General features: G+C 43.6%; 1 protein-coding gene across 1 annotated transcript in view; it reads right to left on the minus strand.

Moving 5' to 3' along the window:
* MEGF6 (multiple EGF like domains 6) overlaps positions 1-13,466 on the minus strand; it is a 557,152-nt gene that overhangs the window by 32,570 nt on the left and 511,116 nt on the right. Inside the window, exons 17-25 of the mRNA XM_073561705.1 lie at positions 13,108-13,242; positions 12,287-12,421; positions 9,455-9,580; positions 4,182-4,313; positions 3,842-3,970; positions 3,613-3,744; positions 3,051-3,179; positions 1,321-1,449; positions 181-309 (exon numbers count right to left, since the gene is read on the minus strand). Coding sequence (XP_073417806.1) covers positions 181-309; positions 1,321-1,449; positions 3,051-3,179; positions 3,613-3,744; positions 3,842-3,970; positions 4,182-4,313; positions 9,455-9,580; positions 12,287-12,421; positions 13,108-13,242 — 1,176 coding nt within the window. The remainder of the gene's footprint in view (positions 1-180; positions 310-1,320; positions 1,450-3,050; positions 3,180-3,612; positions 3,745-3,841; positions 3,971-4,181; positions 4,314-9,454; positions 9,581-12,286; positions 12,422-13,107; positions 13,243-13,466) is intronic.

Genomic DNA, 13,466 nt, shown 5'->3' on the forward strand with positions numbered 1-13,466 from the left:
TATACCGTGCTGTCCACAGATCCAACAGCATGTACTACGTGACAGGTTCTCTTTAATACACACAAGTATATGTGTTTATATATGCAGATTTTACACTAAAATAGTTATTGCAACCAATCTTGCCTAAAGGTGTACGCTGCCCTTTAACTCAGACAGCCCCTTTAAGGAGTCCTGACTTACCATGCTCACACAGTGGTCCAGTCCACCCTGGCGCACAGATACACTCCCCGCTAACATGGTTACACTTGGCGCCATTATGACACAGACACGTCTCCTTGCAGTCTCTTCCATATCTGTTGTTCTCACATTCTACAACAAGAAATATATTAAACCATTAGCTAATGACCGGATAAGTGATGGTTCATATTGGAATATTTCCTAACGGTGATAGATCCTCTAAGTGGAAACTGTCAGTAAAATCATGCCTCCTGAGATGTCTATATGGGCATGCAGGTCATAGGAAGTTGAATAAAATGATACCTTGATATCTGAGATCCGATGTCTTATTCCAGAGAAGTCCACATTTTTCTTTATATGTAATTGAGCTGTTAAGATCTATGGGCCGGACAAAGATCTACCTGAGAATCTGCCTCCAGAGCTTATTGTAAATGAAAGAGGACGTTACCAGTGTGAGACATGTAATGACTGACAGTCTGCTCTCTTGATATACATGTTTCACACTGGTAACTCTCCTTTTCATTTACAATAATGTCTGGAGGCAGATCCTCAGGGAGATCTATGTCCAGCCCATAGATCTTAACAGCTCATTCACATATTAAGAAAAATGTGGATTTCTCTGGAATACATTGCACGTAGATATCAAGGTATCATTTTATTCGGCTTTTTATGACCTACATGCCCGTATAAACGGCTTAGGAGGGTTGATCTTACTGACAGATTCCCTTTAAGGGGCTCTCTACTATACAGAATGTAATTTTCTAGAGACTACAAACCTCTATTTCAGCTGCTTCTCATTATCTAATCTCTGTGTCTGATAAAGGAGGCAATCAACATGGCTGTGGAAACATTTTGCCTGACATGGTCACCTTGCTTTTCTACATAATATGATATTTTTCTAGTTATAACCTGATAAAATCTTCTTGTCCTGTAACAATTTTTATACCGGTTGTCACCCAGCTTTCCCAGATACCGATATAAAGGGAGACGGGCTTTACTGTCACATTAGGTTGTATGCCAGCATTCATTGCAGTGGTTTTGGCACAGTGGATACCGAGCCATGACCCAGCAGCCATAGAGGAGAATAGGCTGCAATATCTCAGCTGGTAATACGTAGACTGTGTCTTCTTAATAACAACTCACTTTGGTTGCATTTAGGTCCCAGCCAACCATCTTGGCACGTGCAGGCCCCAGTGATACGGTTGCAGCTGGCACCATTGGCACACTGGCAGCTGTTGGCACAGTCCGTACCATAGAATCCTTCTGGGCATGCTGTAAAAGATAGAAAGGTGAATTCACGTCTGATATTTCTCAGTTGTATGTGCTCCCTGTCTGGCATACAGAACACCATGAGACTTGTACTCACTGCCATTAAAGCTTTTCTCCCATTCTCATAAATTAGTGCAGAACAATGCAAGCAGTTAACTAATTATTTACATTTTCATCCGTCCTTGATAGAGTAACACTTTTCTTTTGTTTACAGCTTGTTGCCTTGGAGACCGACCACAGCTCCTAAACAGTAGCCATGTGCAGTGTTTACAAGCTCTATTTTAGTGAGCTTTTAAGCACTGTTGAGAAGCTTGTCGGGATCGCTGGAGCGCGCTGCTACCTCCTAATCCTGGACAGCTTCAGTGCAGGGTTTACAAGCTAGACAGCAGCGGTGGTCGGTCTCCGAGGCAACAAGCTGTAGACAAAGGAAAAGTGTAAATATTTTCCAATGGCTATCCATCTATGATGATGGAAATAACCCTTTACTCTCTCTTCACTCCAATCTCCTGCTTACTGGGGGTTACAGCTCTGGAGCAGCTGGAGAGAGCCAGATTGGAGACTCCAACGAGAAACATGTGAGTCTTAGGGTACCGTTACACTTAGCGATGCACCAGCGATCCCGACAACGATATGGATCGCTGGTGCATCGCTATGTGGTCGCTAGTGAGCTGCCACACAGGCAGATCTCACCAGCGACATCGCAGGGGTCGGGGGTCGCTACTTACCTATCAGATGCGGCGATCCTGACATCCTCCCGCCCGCGTCCACGCGTTGCTCGTCGGCGCCACAGGAAGCCCAGCAGGAAGTGCCCGACGAGAAACGGCCCAGGACGTTCTCGCGCGATCAGCGATGAGCAGCGGTGGAGCCGGTCGGAGGTAAGTATCACATGTAGCGATATCGCTAGCAATATCGCTGCTGCGTCACAAAACCAGAGACGTTATAGTGATATTGCTAGCGATATCGCTATGTGTAACGGGGGCTTTAGCGTAAGTTCACACTAGGCGTTTTTTCACTGTTTTTTTCTGCAGCAAAACCTGATCTCTTGGCAGGAAAAAAGCTGCAGAAAAAGCATGTTTTTCTTGCTTTTTTATGTGTTTTTTGCGACGGTTTTGGCATGCTAGGTTTGTTTCTTGTGCGTGCTGATTAAGTTTAGTGTTGAAAACAAAAGTCCTATTCCATAGAATCAGGTTTTGGCACAAAGAACGCCGCAAAACCTGATACCTGTGTTTTGGGGGTTGTTTTTTTAGCACCCATTCATTTCAATGGGTGAAAAATGCTGAAAAAATGCAGAGAAAAGTGACATGCTCCATTGTGCAAAAAAAACGTGCAAAGCACAAAATCCTGATGACAAAAAACCAATGTGTGTCCATGAGATTTCTGAAATCCCAAAGGCTTTGCTGCCAGTGTAAAACACAGCTGAAAATTTCCATTAAAAAAGCTGCAAAAACGCCCAGTGTGAACTTAGCCTTACATGTAACTTAGATGTGTGCAAAACATCCTTGACAACATATATGGAGCAAAAGAGTGTGTCATTCTGCCAAAGAGCAAGCTCTGAGATGCCCCATCTTATCTGAACCAAGAAGTAAAATGAATCATCGACTCACCGATTTCACAGTATGTCCCTCGCCAGCCTGGGGCACACGTGCAGGCTCCACTCACGTGGTCGCAGAGAGCACCGTTTTCACACTGACACTGGTGTCTGCAGTCTGACCCGTACCAACTGGAGGGGCACTCTGTTAGAATATACAAGTATGCAATGTGTCAGACCCCCGAAGGCATGAGCTCACACGTTTTAGGCTATGTGCCCACATTAGCGGTTTTAACCTGACACAAAACGCTTCTCCTTCCCAGAAAACGCGCGTTTTTTTCCGCGCGTCTTCTGGACTCATAGGAAACAGCTAAAAACACGGACTAATGCGGAAATTAATGAACATGCTGCGTTTTTAGCCACTAAGCGTTTCCTATGCGGAAAAAATCAATTGGCACAAAAAGGCCAAAATGCATTTAAATGAATGGGATGCGTCTTTTAAGCGTTTCTGCAGTGTCTGATCCGGCACAAACGCTGTGGAAACGCTTACAAAAACGCAACGTGGGAACACAGCCTGAAAGTCAGCCGTGCAGTCCAGGTCTGCTGGGAGTTGTAGTGTTACTGAATTAGGAACTTACTCCGATCACATTGCCTTCCGGTGTAGCCGGACTCACAGACACAATCCCCCGTTACGGGGTTACAGCCCCAGTCGCTGTTACTGCAGACGCAGCTTCTGCCACAGTCCGCTCCCCAGTAACCGCTGTCGCAGGCTGCAGAACAAGGAAACATTAAAGCCCGGATAATCCAGAAAAAGAAGCAACGGAATCTTCAGATTATTGGACTGGAAATGTGTATTATTCTATATACCTCTCCTGCAGTTGTATCCGGTAAATCCAGGCGGACAAGCGCACCGGCCGGTTACAGGGTCGCATTGGCCATCATCTTGGCAGAGGCACCGTGACTGGCAGCCATGCCCAAACCAACCACTGGGGCATCCTACAAATAGAAGAAAAATACCACACTGCCCATAGAGTTCGGTTTTGAGCTTTCCACAAGCTATACTTCCTCTGACTGTGTAAGTTTGATAATTCTGGAATTCTATTCATGCATCAGGTAGATCAGGATGAACAACGGAAAAGAGGGATTTCACATCATAATAACCATTTACTTGCAGAAGATGACATTTTGTTACATTTGTGTTACTTACGGTCCCTGCAGTGGTCCCCGGTGTAGCCCGGCTCACAGATGCACTTCCCGGTGGCAGGGTGACAGCTGCCATTATTGTCACACAGTGGGCAGACCTCCAGACAGCCGTCCCCCCAACGTCCTATGGGGCAATCTGCAACAAACACGCAAGAATGGAAAGAATTTACAAGCTCAAACCCCAGGGCCACTTGTTAATTCCTCAGCTCACATCCTGACTCCAAAATATGCTTGTAAATCCCGAATCGTGCCAGCGCTAAATGAAGAATTTACTGTCATTCCTTTTTTTAACCGCTCGCTCATAAGGGGCTGCAGGAGTGACGTAGGAGACGCTGCATTCACAACCCATCACCTGCAGCTTAGTGACATCCATTCTGGTTCAGATCTGAATGCCATTTCTTTTTAGATGGGTTTGCAGCAAAAGAAAAACGGCTTTCTTCCTAAAACTGCGCCACACCTGTCCACAGGTCATGTATGGTATTGCAGCTCAGAACCGTTCACAGAGCGACATAAACAGTAAAGAGGCCAATGAAATGCTGCAATTTAAAGAGCAACCAAACTTGTATTTATTTGTAAATAAGAATAATATTGTCCGGCATGGAAAGTTATTAAACTTTTCAAACTACTCAATTAGGGGATTTTTGTTCCTTTAAAAAAATTGCATGTAAGTGGCTTCCAAACCCCTGCTGTTATCTGCACTGATGTCAGAACATACTCATTGGTGTACAGATGATGGCAGTGATGGGTCGGGTCATCTCAGCACTTGTGTCTCAGTAATTCTGGGAATAAGCTTGCAGGAGACTGTCCTGATAGGTGCAACACCAAGAAGAGGGAGGACAGGTGCTGACCCTGTCACTGCCATCATTTGTACTCCAAATGAGTCCTTTCTGAAATCAATGCAGCTGGAGGCAGACAAATAGATAGCAGAATATCAGAGTTTGGAAACCACTTACATGCAGTTTCTTTTTACAGTAATGAAGACAAATCCCCTACTCAAGTAATTAACCCGTGGCTAAAGGGTGATTTTAAGCAGATTAACTGGTTCATTCCTGCCCCATAAATTGTAGGCTTTAATGCCCTCGAGAGGTGACATATCAGGACAGGGACCCAATTTACGAAGGACACCTTGACGTGGCAATTGGGTTCACATATATTGGCCAATCTATGAGCTAAGTACCTTCCTTTTTTCATAGCAATTTTTTCAGATAATATTTCATGGATACATTATATAGCGCTTTTTTTTCCTATTTCCTATGGCTGCAATGGGGTTTCAGTGTTCTAGAGTAATCCTTCTTTGTATATTATGGTGCACTGCAACCTTACCATTTGTTGTTTATATGCTTTTTTTATCTAGTTTAGATGTGCTGGTCCTTCTTTCTACTAAAGGCAACTAATCAATCATATGTTTCCATATGAAAAGGTGTCAATAACCTTTAATCCACAGCCAGTAACAGGGCATCCGAGCCTTCATGTGAACTAGCAGTGAGAGATGAAGAAGGACAAAAAGGCGATGGATTTTTTTCCTCCTGTTTGGATTCTGATATAGAGTACAATAGGATCAAGGAGGAGGAGGATATTATGGGCTTTTAGCATTTTGCCCCCGTAAGGCGTGCTAACAGCGCATTCATTTGGGCGATGCACTGGTATAAAACATTACCTAAGCAGCGGTTCTCGCAAGATATTTATGAAGAAATAAATGATGCAGCGGAGACCCCGCAGTTACATTACTGAGGATCCTTGTTCTCTACAAAACTTTCCCTCCATTCCACAACTGTGGCAAGAAAATGAAAGATGTACACCCTGTCTGCTCCAATAAATCACTTTTAAGAGCTCAGACATCAGCTACCTCTGCTAATTTCCTGATAAAGTGGAGGAGATGATAGAACCGACAAAAAAGAAATAACCACATTTATCTGTACGCTGCGGGGGAGGGGATATATATACTCTGTCTTGCGGCTTGGCACCACTTCTGCGCCTCTGTTGCTTTCCTCTATGTATTTCTAATTGTGCTTACTGGAATAAACCCCATTAATGGGCAGAATCTATATAAAATGCACTGTTGCTCTGCAGATAAGCAGCATGATGTGGGGGACACACCGACATGCCCATTTTCTTTATCTAGGATCTAGGGAGCTCCACACTTAGTGGCTGTTACTGCCTCTATAATCGTCCTGTAAATACAGAATTAAATGTCCGGGTTTTAACATTTAATTATTATTTTTTCTGCAGCCTCTAGGGGGAGCCATTTTTATTTGCTGTTGTGTAAGTGTCTGAGCACACACAGCACATATAACCGCCCCAGGGCATAGAGGACTGTGGCGGATGTCCGACTGCACCTCCTGTATTGTGGCTGCCTCCGCTATGATCTGGGCATAGGCCAAAGCCAGTGGCGTAATTTGAAGCTTGTGCAAAAGCTCCAATGGGGCCCCCAACTATAGCATTTTCTTTAATAGTAATTGTTTTCCATATGGGCCAAAAGGACTATTTGGGCCCTCAAGGCTCAACCCCTACATTTATTATAGTTACAACCCTGTCCAGAGCTGTGCTTAGAGATACAATTTCAACCTGTCACCGCTCATACATTGTTTAGTAGTGAGCGATGACAGGAGGCCGGGCAGCAGGGATGAGTACAGGTCGGCAGCCTAAAATTGTACTGCTAATACCAGGCTGTTCACTGAATGATGACCTACAAAAACCTAGGCACGGGGAGTATAATGAACGGTATAAAAGACTCTCTAAGTGCATCACATAAACCGACTATTACTAATAGATTATTACTAATAGATCTATTACTAATAGATTAATAGCAGAATAATTATCCTCGTAGAGCAGTGTTGGACTGGGCTGCCAAGGGCCCACCAGTAACCAGCTCCAGGGCCCCTCTTTTCAGCTACATGCACATGAGACATTATCCTCAATCACAGATGTATATGACAATGGACTGGGCAGATTGTTAAATGAATAAGATGCCGCCTCTGTCTGTACATAGTGATTCAAGTATATTTTGCCAAGTACTGCTCATATAAGAGGGTGGTGGCCTACTCCTGCTCAGGGGCCCACCGGAGGATTTTCCTGTTCTCCTGTCAGACAGTCCAAGCCTAATATAGGGGATAACTGCTTATCCAGTATCCACAATATGATCCTGTAATTCAGTATTAGCTCAGTAGTGGACAGACTACACACAGCAGGGTGGGTTACTGGAAATCAATAGTTTTATATTAACAATAATAAAAGCTATATTTTTTTCTATCATATTACTATCATATATACATATATCCCTACATACATCCATATCATACGTACATACGTTACTATCTGTGAAGAATATTGGAAATATACTTTCATGTCAATCATCTGTATCCTATTGAGCATGGAATAGAATAAAACCCTTTCAGTATGTGCAGTGGTAACATGACACCTGGCCAGCTTCAAACAAAGGATTCTTACCCCCACCAGCTAGCTGGTATTCAACCTTCTACAGGAAGACCCCTTGTGGATCCAAGCCATGTGGCTTGAGTCATTTGTTCAGTCAGTTAGGATTTCAACAAGGAGTTATGGAAATCCTAGAAATCCTATCTGTACATCGTATATATATTTCCGAGATCCCCAGAACAGGGCAAGTGCCTGCTTGGGTCTTGAGTCATTCTAACATGCATGGGAAGGGAGATACATAGAACAGCCACTAGCAGCTAGGCAACAAATTGTGTTTAGTCTCTATGAGTAGTAGCAGTCCGGTCAGATCCGATAGCACCAGAACCTCTGCCCTAGGACCGCTCAAAAAGGAGTTATGATCTTTCATAGGTTTTGGGAGGTTTATCTCCAAACCTCCAGGGGAGAGGATTTGGGTTCAACCCAGAGTGCAGGAGGGTAGTGACCCAGAGGGTTAAATGCTCATGTGCAGCATTTCCTATTTCTTTTTCTCTGGGAGGTCACGAGAACATCGTGTGAGGACAAGTCACACACAGAGGGGACCACAAGTCTCCAATGCGGCAGCCCCTCCCCCACAAGCCATACCTTTCATCTAACTGGTAACTGACCATATATCCTGTTTATACCCTTTGTCCTACCACTATTGTGTTTACATTTCTAACCATTGTATAGGTATAAAAATGACAAAAATTTCGTGCATCCAGACAGAAAGGGTTAAACTTTTTCGGTCCACTATTGTGGTCCGAAAACGTTTAACCCTTTCTGTCTGGATGCGTGAAATAAAAAGTATCTGAATATTTCACACATTGAGTGCCAAGATTTTTGTCATTTTGATTTGATGGGTTGGACACCCGACTTGAGCATCGATAACTGAGCTATTCCTGAGTGCCGTGCTCTCTCTACAACATTGTATATGTATAACCATTGCGTATATATAGTGTATTGGTTAGTGTGCCCTTAACGCGATTAAATATATAATTTAACCTTGGGCTGGTCTTTTATCTCGATCCAAGAATCCACAGGTCTGTTTCTCAGCCTAATTTCACACGCTAACTGGGGCTGGCTCCTGGCGCGATATAACCCTGTTAACGGACCAGGCATAAATTGAACGAGGAACCGGTGGCAGTCCTACCGGGCTGATAAGGTTCTGTTTCCCTCGTGCTAGTGAAAGAGGCCTTTCAGGTGCGACGTCAGTGACTGAGTGGGCCATCTTTTCCCCCTCCCAGTGCCTCCCTGGGCCCGTGTGGACAGGGTGGGTGGGGAGGGGTCTGTGTAACACTGTTCCAAGCTGACCTTGCATGTTCCTAGGGGGTGTGGAACGTCATGTTGGTACAAGTGGGGAGACCTTAGCACGTGATCTCGCTGATGAAATATTGACGTCAGGCGGGGTGGCGGGGTGTGGCTCCTTCACGTTTCTTCAGACTATCATATTAGTCTACCTAGTCAGTGAATATGTACTAATACCAGGCTACCAAGCTTCTCATTCTGCAGTCAGCAATAGACAGTGCAAAATAGAGGCATCATAAGGCTAAAAATAACCTGATTTTAATGAAACTCAACAGAAAAAAAAATGGTTTTAGCCCAAAATCAATGCATTTATGTTAAAAAAAATTGTCCCCAACAAAAGATAAATCCTTTATAGATATCTAAGCTAGTGCAAAGCCCTGCACATGGGTTAAATGACAAAACAAATCAGAAGAACTACTACTACATTTCTAATTGGAAGTATTTGCTAATATTACATATTACATCTACATATTGGGCTAGGATCTTGGAGATTAGAATATTCATTTCAGTCAGCCCTTATGTCTTTATGTCTCCATATAGGGTTCTTTGCCTCTTACTTACCTTTGGAGCAGTCGGAGCCAGTTTTACCAGCTGGACAAATGCAAGTTCCATCAGCATGGTTACACGGAGCGCCCCCACACGTGCAGGTCTGGAAGCAGTTCAGTCCGTAGGTCCCTGCAGGGCATTCTGTGCACAAGGCAAAATGAATCATTATCATAATCTAAAAGTATAACATAACATAGAGGGGGGCAGCCTACATAGAGGAAGCCTGCATAGGCGCCAATGTCTCGGGATAGAAAGTCCGTGAGCAACACAACATGCTGCATCCTGTTCTAGCTATGGTGATGTGCCATGCCCCGGATGCCAGGACATAAGCCGTGTGTGTGTGAATGCCACTGCTGCAAACATACACAATGAAGCCATAAAGATCATCCGCGTCGTCCTTAGTGCATGATAAATGGAGTATAGATCTAGATCCGTTGTCCGCCGTATGTGAACACGCCACTAAAGCATTTTAATTGAAACGTTATTTCTAAGACCCGAATCCAATCAATGCTCCCAAACGTGCCGTAACAGTAAAGTATCTGCAAAACTTTTGTTATGTTACCAAGAACTTATGATAGTTTATGGCTTAAAGGTTCAATGCAGCAAAGACATGATCATTACTTATCGTATCTCCAAAATAGATGACTGTGAGCTTCTTCACAACAAACTTTTTAATTAGTCCCCAGCAGCTAAAATGAAATATGAAGCAATTCTGCAGTCATTTTTCAATAAAAACATTTTTTTATCTCCTATTTTTATAGAATTTTTTATAGTATTTTATTTTAAATTTTTATATTACGGTATATTTTATTTTTTATAGTATTTTTGCCTCCTACCGTTCTGTCTACACAGCTCCCATGCAGACTTATCTGCCTTCTATTTCTACCCTACCTTTTGCTAATATACTTAGGGGGATAGAAAGAAGAGAGTAAAATGTCAGGATCTTAATAAAGAGGGTTTCCTGTTAGCACAAGAGCTGTATACAGAAAATTGTAGGGGACTTTTAATGAAAATGATGTAAGTTGCTTTCTTTAAAAATCTGAAATTCATTGACACAATGAAAAAACTTTTTTTTGCTTTATATAGTACTTTATCCTATTCATTTGGTGATACCCAAAAAACGTAGGGACCGGAGGGTAAAGCTGTGCCCACCTGTCATGATAGAAACATATTAGTAGGTTGTATCATTTATTGTGTTAAGGTCATTTATTTACAGTATAGCACAAAAGTCAGTACACTCCTCAACCTTTTTGAAAATATTTTATATCTTTTCATGGGACCACACTGAAGATCTGACACTTTGATACTATGTAGTCGGTGTACAGCTTGTATGATAGTGTAAATTTGGTGCACTCTAAACAGCTCAACACACATGCATTAATGTCTAAACTGCTGACAACAAAAGTGAGTACACCCCTAAGTGAAAATGGCCAAATTTTGCCCAATCAGCCATTTTCCCTCCTTGGTGTCATGTGACTCATTAGTGTTACATGGTCTCAGGTGTGAATGGGGACCAGGTGTGGTAAATGTGATGTTATTGGTCTCACTCTCATACTGGTCACTGGAAGTTCAACATTGCTCCTCATGGCAAAGAACGCCCTGAGGATCAGAAAAAATGAATTGCTTCTCTACATAAATATGGATAGGCTATAAGAGGATTGCCAAAATTCTGACACTGAGCTGCAGTCTGGGGACCAAGAACATACAGCGGTGAAACAAGACAGGTTCCTGGCCTCGCCATGGTCGACCACAGAAGCTGAGAACATGTGCTCAGCATCATATCCAGAGGTTGCCTTGTCAGAGTAGATGTGTGAGTGCTGCCAACATTGCTGCAGAGGCTACAGGGGTAGGGGATCAGTGCTCAGTCCATATGCCGCACACTGCATCACATTGGTCTGTATGCCTCTTGTAAAGATGATGCACTAGAAAGCCCACAAACACCTTGCTGAAGACATGGCTAAGAACTAAAGGCATAGATTACTGGAACCATGTCTTGTGGTCTGATGAGACCAAGTTAAACTTATTTGGTTCAGAAGGTGTCAAGTGTGTGTGGCATCAACCAGGTGAGGAGTACAAAGACAAGTGTGTCTTCCCTACAGTCAAGCATGGTGGTGGGAGTGTCATGGTTTGGGGCTGCATGAGTGCTGGCGGCTGTGGGGAGCTACAGTTCATTGAGGGAATCATGAATGCGAACATGTACTGTGACATACTGAAGCAGAGCATGATCCCCTACCTCCGGAAACTGGGCCGAAGGGCAGTATTCCAACATAATAACAACCCCAAACACTCCTCCAAGATGACCACGACCTTACTAAAGAAACTGAGGATAAAGGTGCTGGACTTGACAAGAATGTCTCCAGACCTAAACCCTATTGGGCATCTGTGGGGCATCCTTAAATGGAAGGAGGAGGAGCGCAAGGTCTCTAACATCCACCAGCTTCGTGATGTCATCATGGAAGAGGATTCCAGTGGCAACCTGTGAAGCTCTAGTGAGCTCCATGTCCAAGAGAGTTAAGGCAGTGCTGGAAAATAATGGTGGCCACACAAAATATTCACACTTTGGGCAAAATTTGTTCATTTTCATTTAGGGGTGTACTCACTTTTGTTACCAGCTTTGACATTATGGCTCTGTGTTGTTATTTTAAGGGCTCACCAAATTACACTGTTATACAAGCAGTACACTGACTTCTGTACACTGAATCAAAGTGTCAGATCTTCAAAAGATATAGTAAAAGTTTTACAAAAATGTGAGGGGTGTACTCACTTTTGTGATAAACTGTATTTTTTTTAACTGGACAATCCCTTTAAGGCTTGAAAAGTTTCCCCTCTTTGTCCTTTAAGTGTTACCTTGGTCACAGTTTTCTCCGTGGTATCCCTGCGGACATTGCTTCAGACACTTCCCATTTGTGTGGTCACAGGATATGCCTTGCTGGCAGGCGCATTTACTTTTGCAGCCAACTCCATAAAATCCTGAGTCACATTCTAGAAAAGCAAAGGAGCCGTTCAGTAATGAGCCGTGTCCTATAAATACAATCCATTATGAGTAGTATAAAAAAATAAAGGACAGCGACTCACTTTCCACCGTTAGCGGACAAGGCAGGGTTAACTCCTGCTGTCACTTATGGTCTCAGTATACTGTACTAGGTCCTTATGGGGACAAATTGTATTCTATTCTATGGCCAGCAGGTGGAGCTACAGTAATATCCTATGGTAGCAGTGACAGCCCTGCGACAGACCAGTTGGCAGCTACATTATCTCACTATTAGGGTATGTGCACACGCTGCGGAATCCGCTGCGGTTCCGCAGCGGTTTTGGCCGCTGTGGACCCGCAGCAGTTTTAGCTGCGGTGTACAGTACCATTCAAATGAATGGTAAAAAAAAAACCGCTGTGTAGTCGTTGCGGAAAAATCCGCGCGGATTTGCTGCGGTTTTGAAACCGCAGAAAGAAGTGACATGTCAATTCTTTCTGCGGAATCCGCAGTGGGTTCCTATCTCCACCATTGTGGAGATGGTGAATCCGCAGGACCAAACCGCAGGCAAAACCACAGATTTATCTGCGGTTTTTGCAAAATCCGTGCGGATTAATCCGCAGCGTCTGCACACACCCTTAGGGAAATGCTGCCCTAACTCTGTATACAGGTAATAGTCTTGTACATAGTCATACATACTAATTTCGCAGGCTGCTCCCTGGTACCCGGGTTTACAGGTGCAGAGTCCATCCCTTTTACCACACTCCAGCGCATTGCTCTGCACACAAGTGCACTCTTTTGAACAGCCGGGTCCATATGTCCATTTTGGGCAAGCTGAAATAAAAAGAACGGTGAGAAATAACACATTTTATATATTTTCCTTATACATTTTTCCTGAACTGTAACCTATCGGAAATAAAGCCACACCCACTAGATGAGCCCCACCCATGCAGAGCCACCAACTAAATCAGGAAAAAAAACAACTTTTTTTCCAGCAAATCTGATCATTTCCGGAGCTTGCAGATGCCCCAGAGGACACTTTTGTGGTTGATATAAGA

The sequence above is a fragment of the Dendrobates tinctorius genome, unplaced genomic scaffold, assembly GCF_039654945.1.
Source record: "Dendrobates tinctorius isolate UK_male_01 unplaced genomic scaffold, ASM3965494v1 ptg000326l, whole genome shotgun sequence".
In the NCBI taxonomy this organism is placed as follows: Eukaryota; Metazoa; Chordata; class Amphibia; order Anura; family Dendrobatidae; genus Dendrobates; species Dendrobates tinctorius.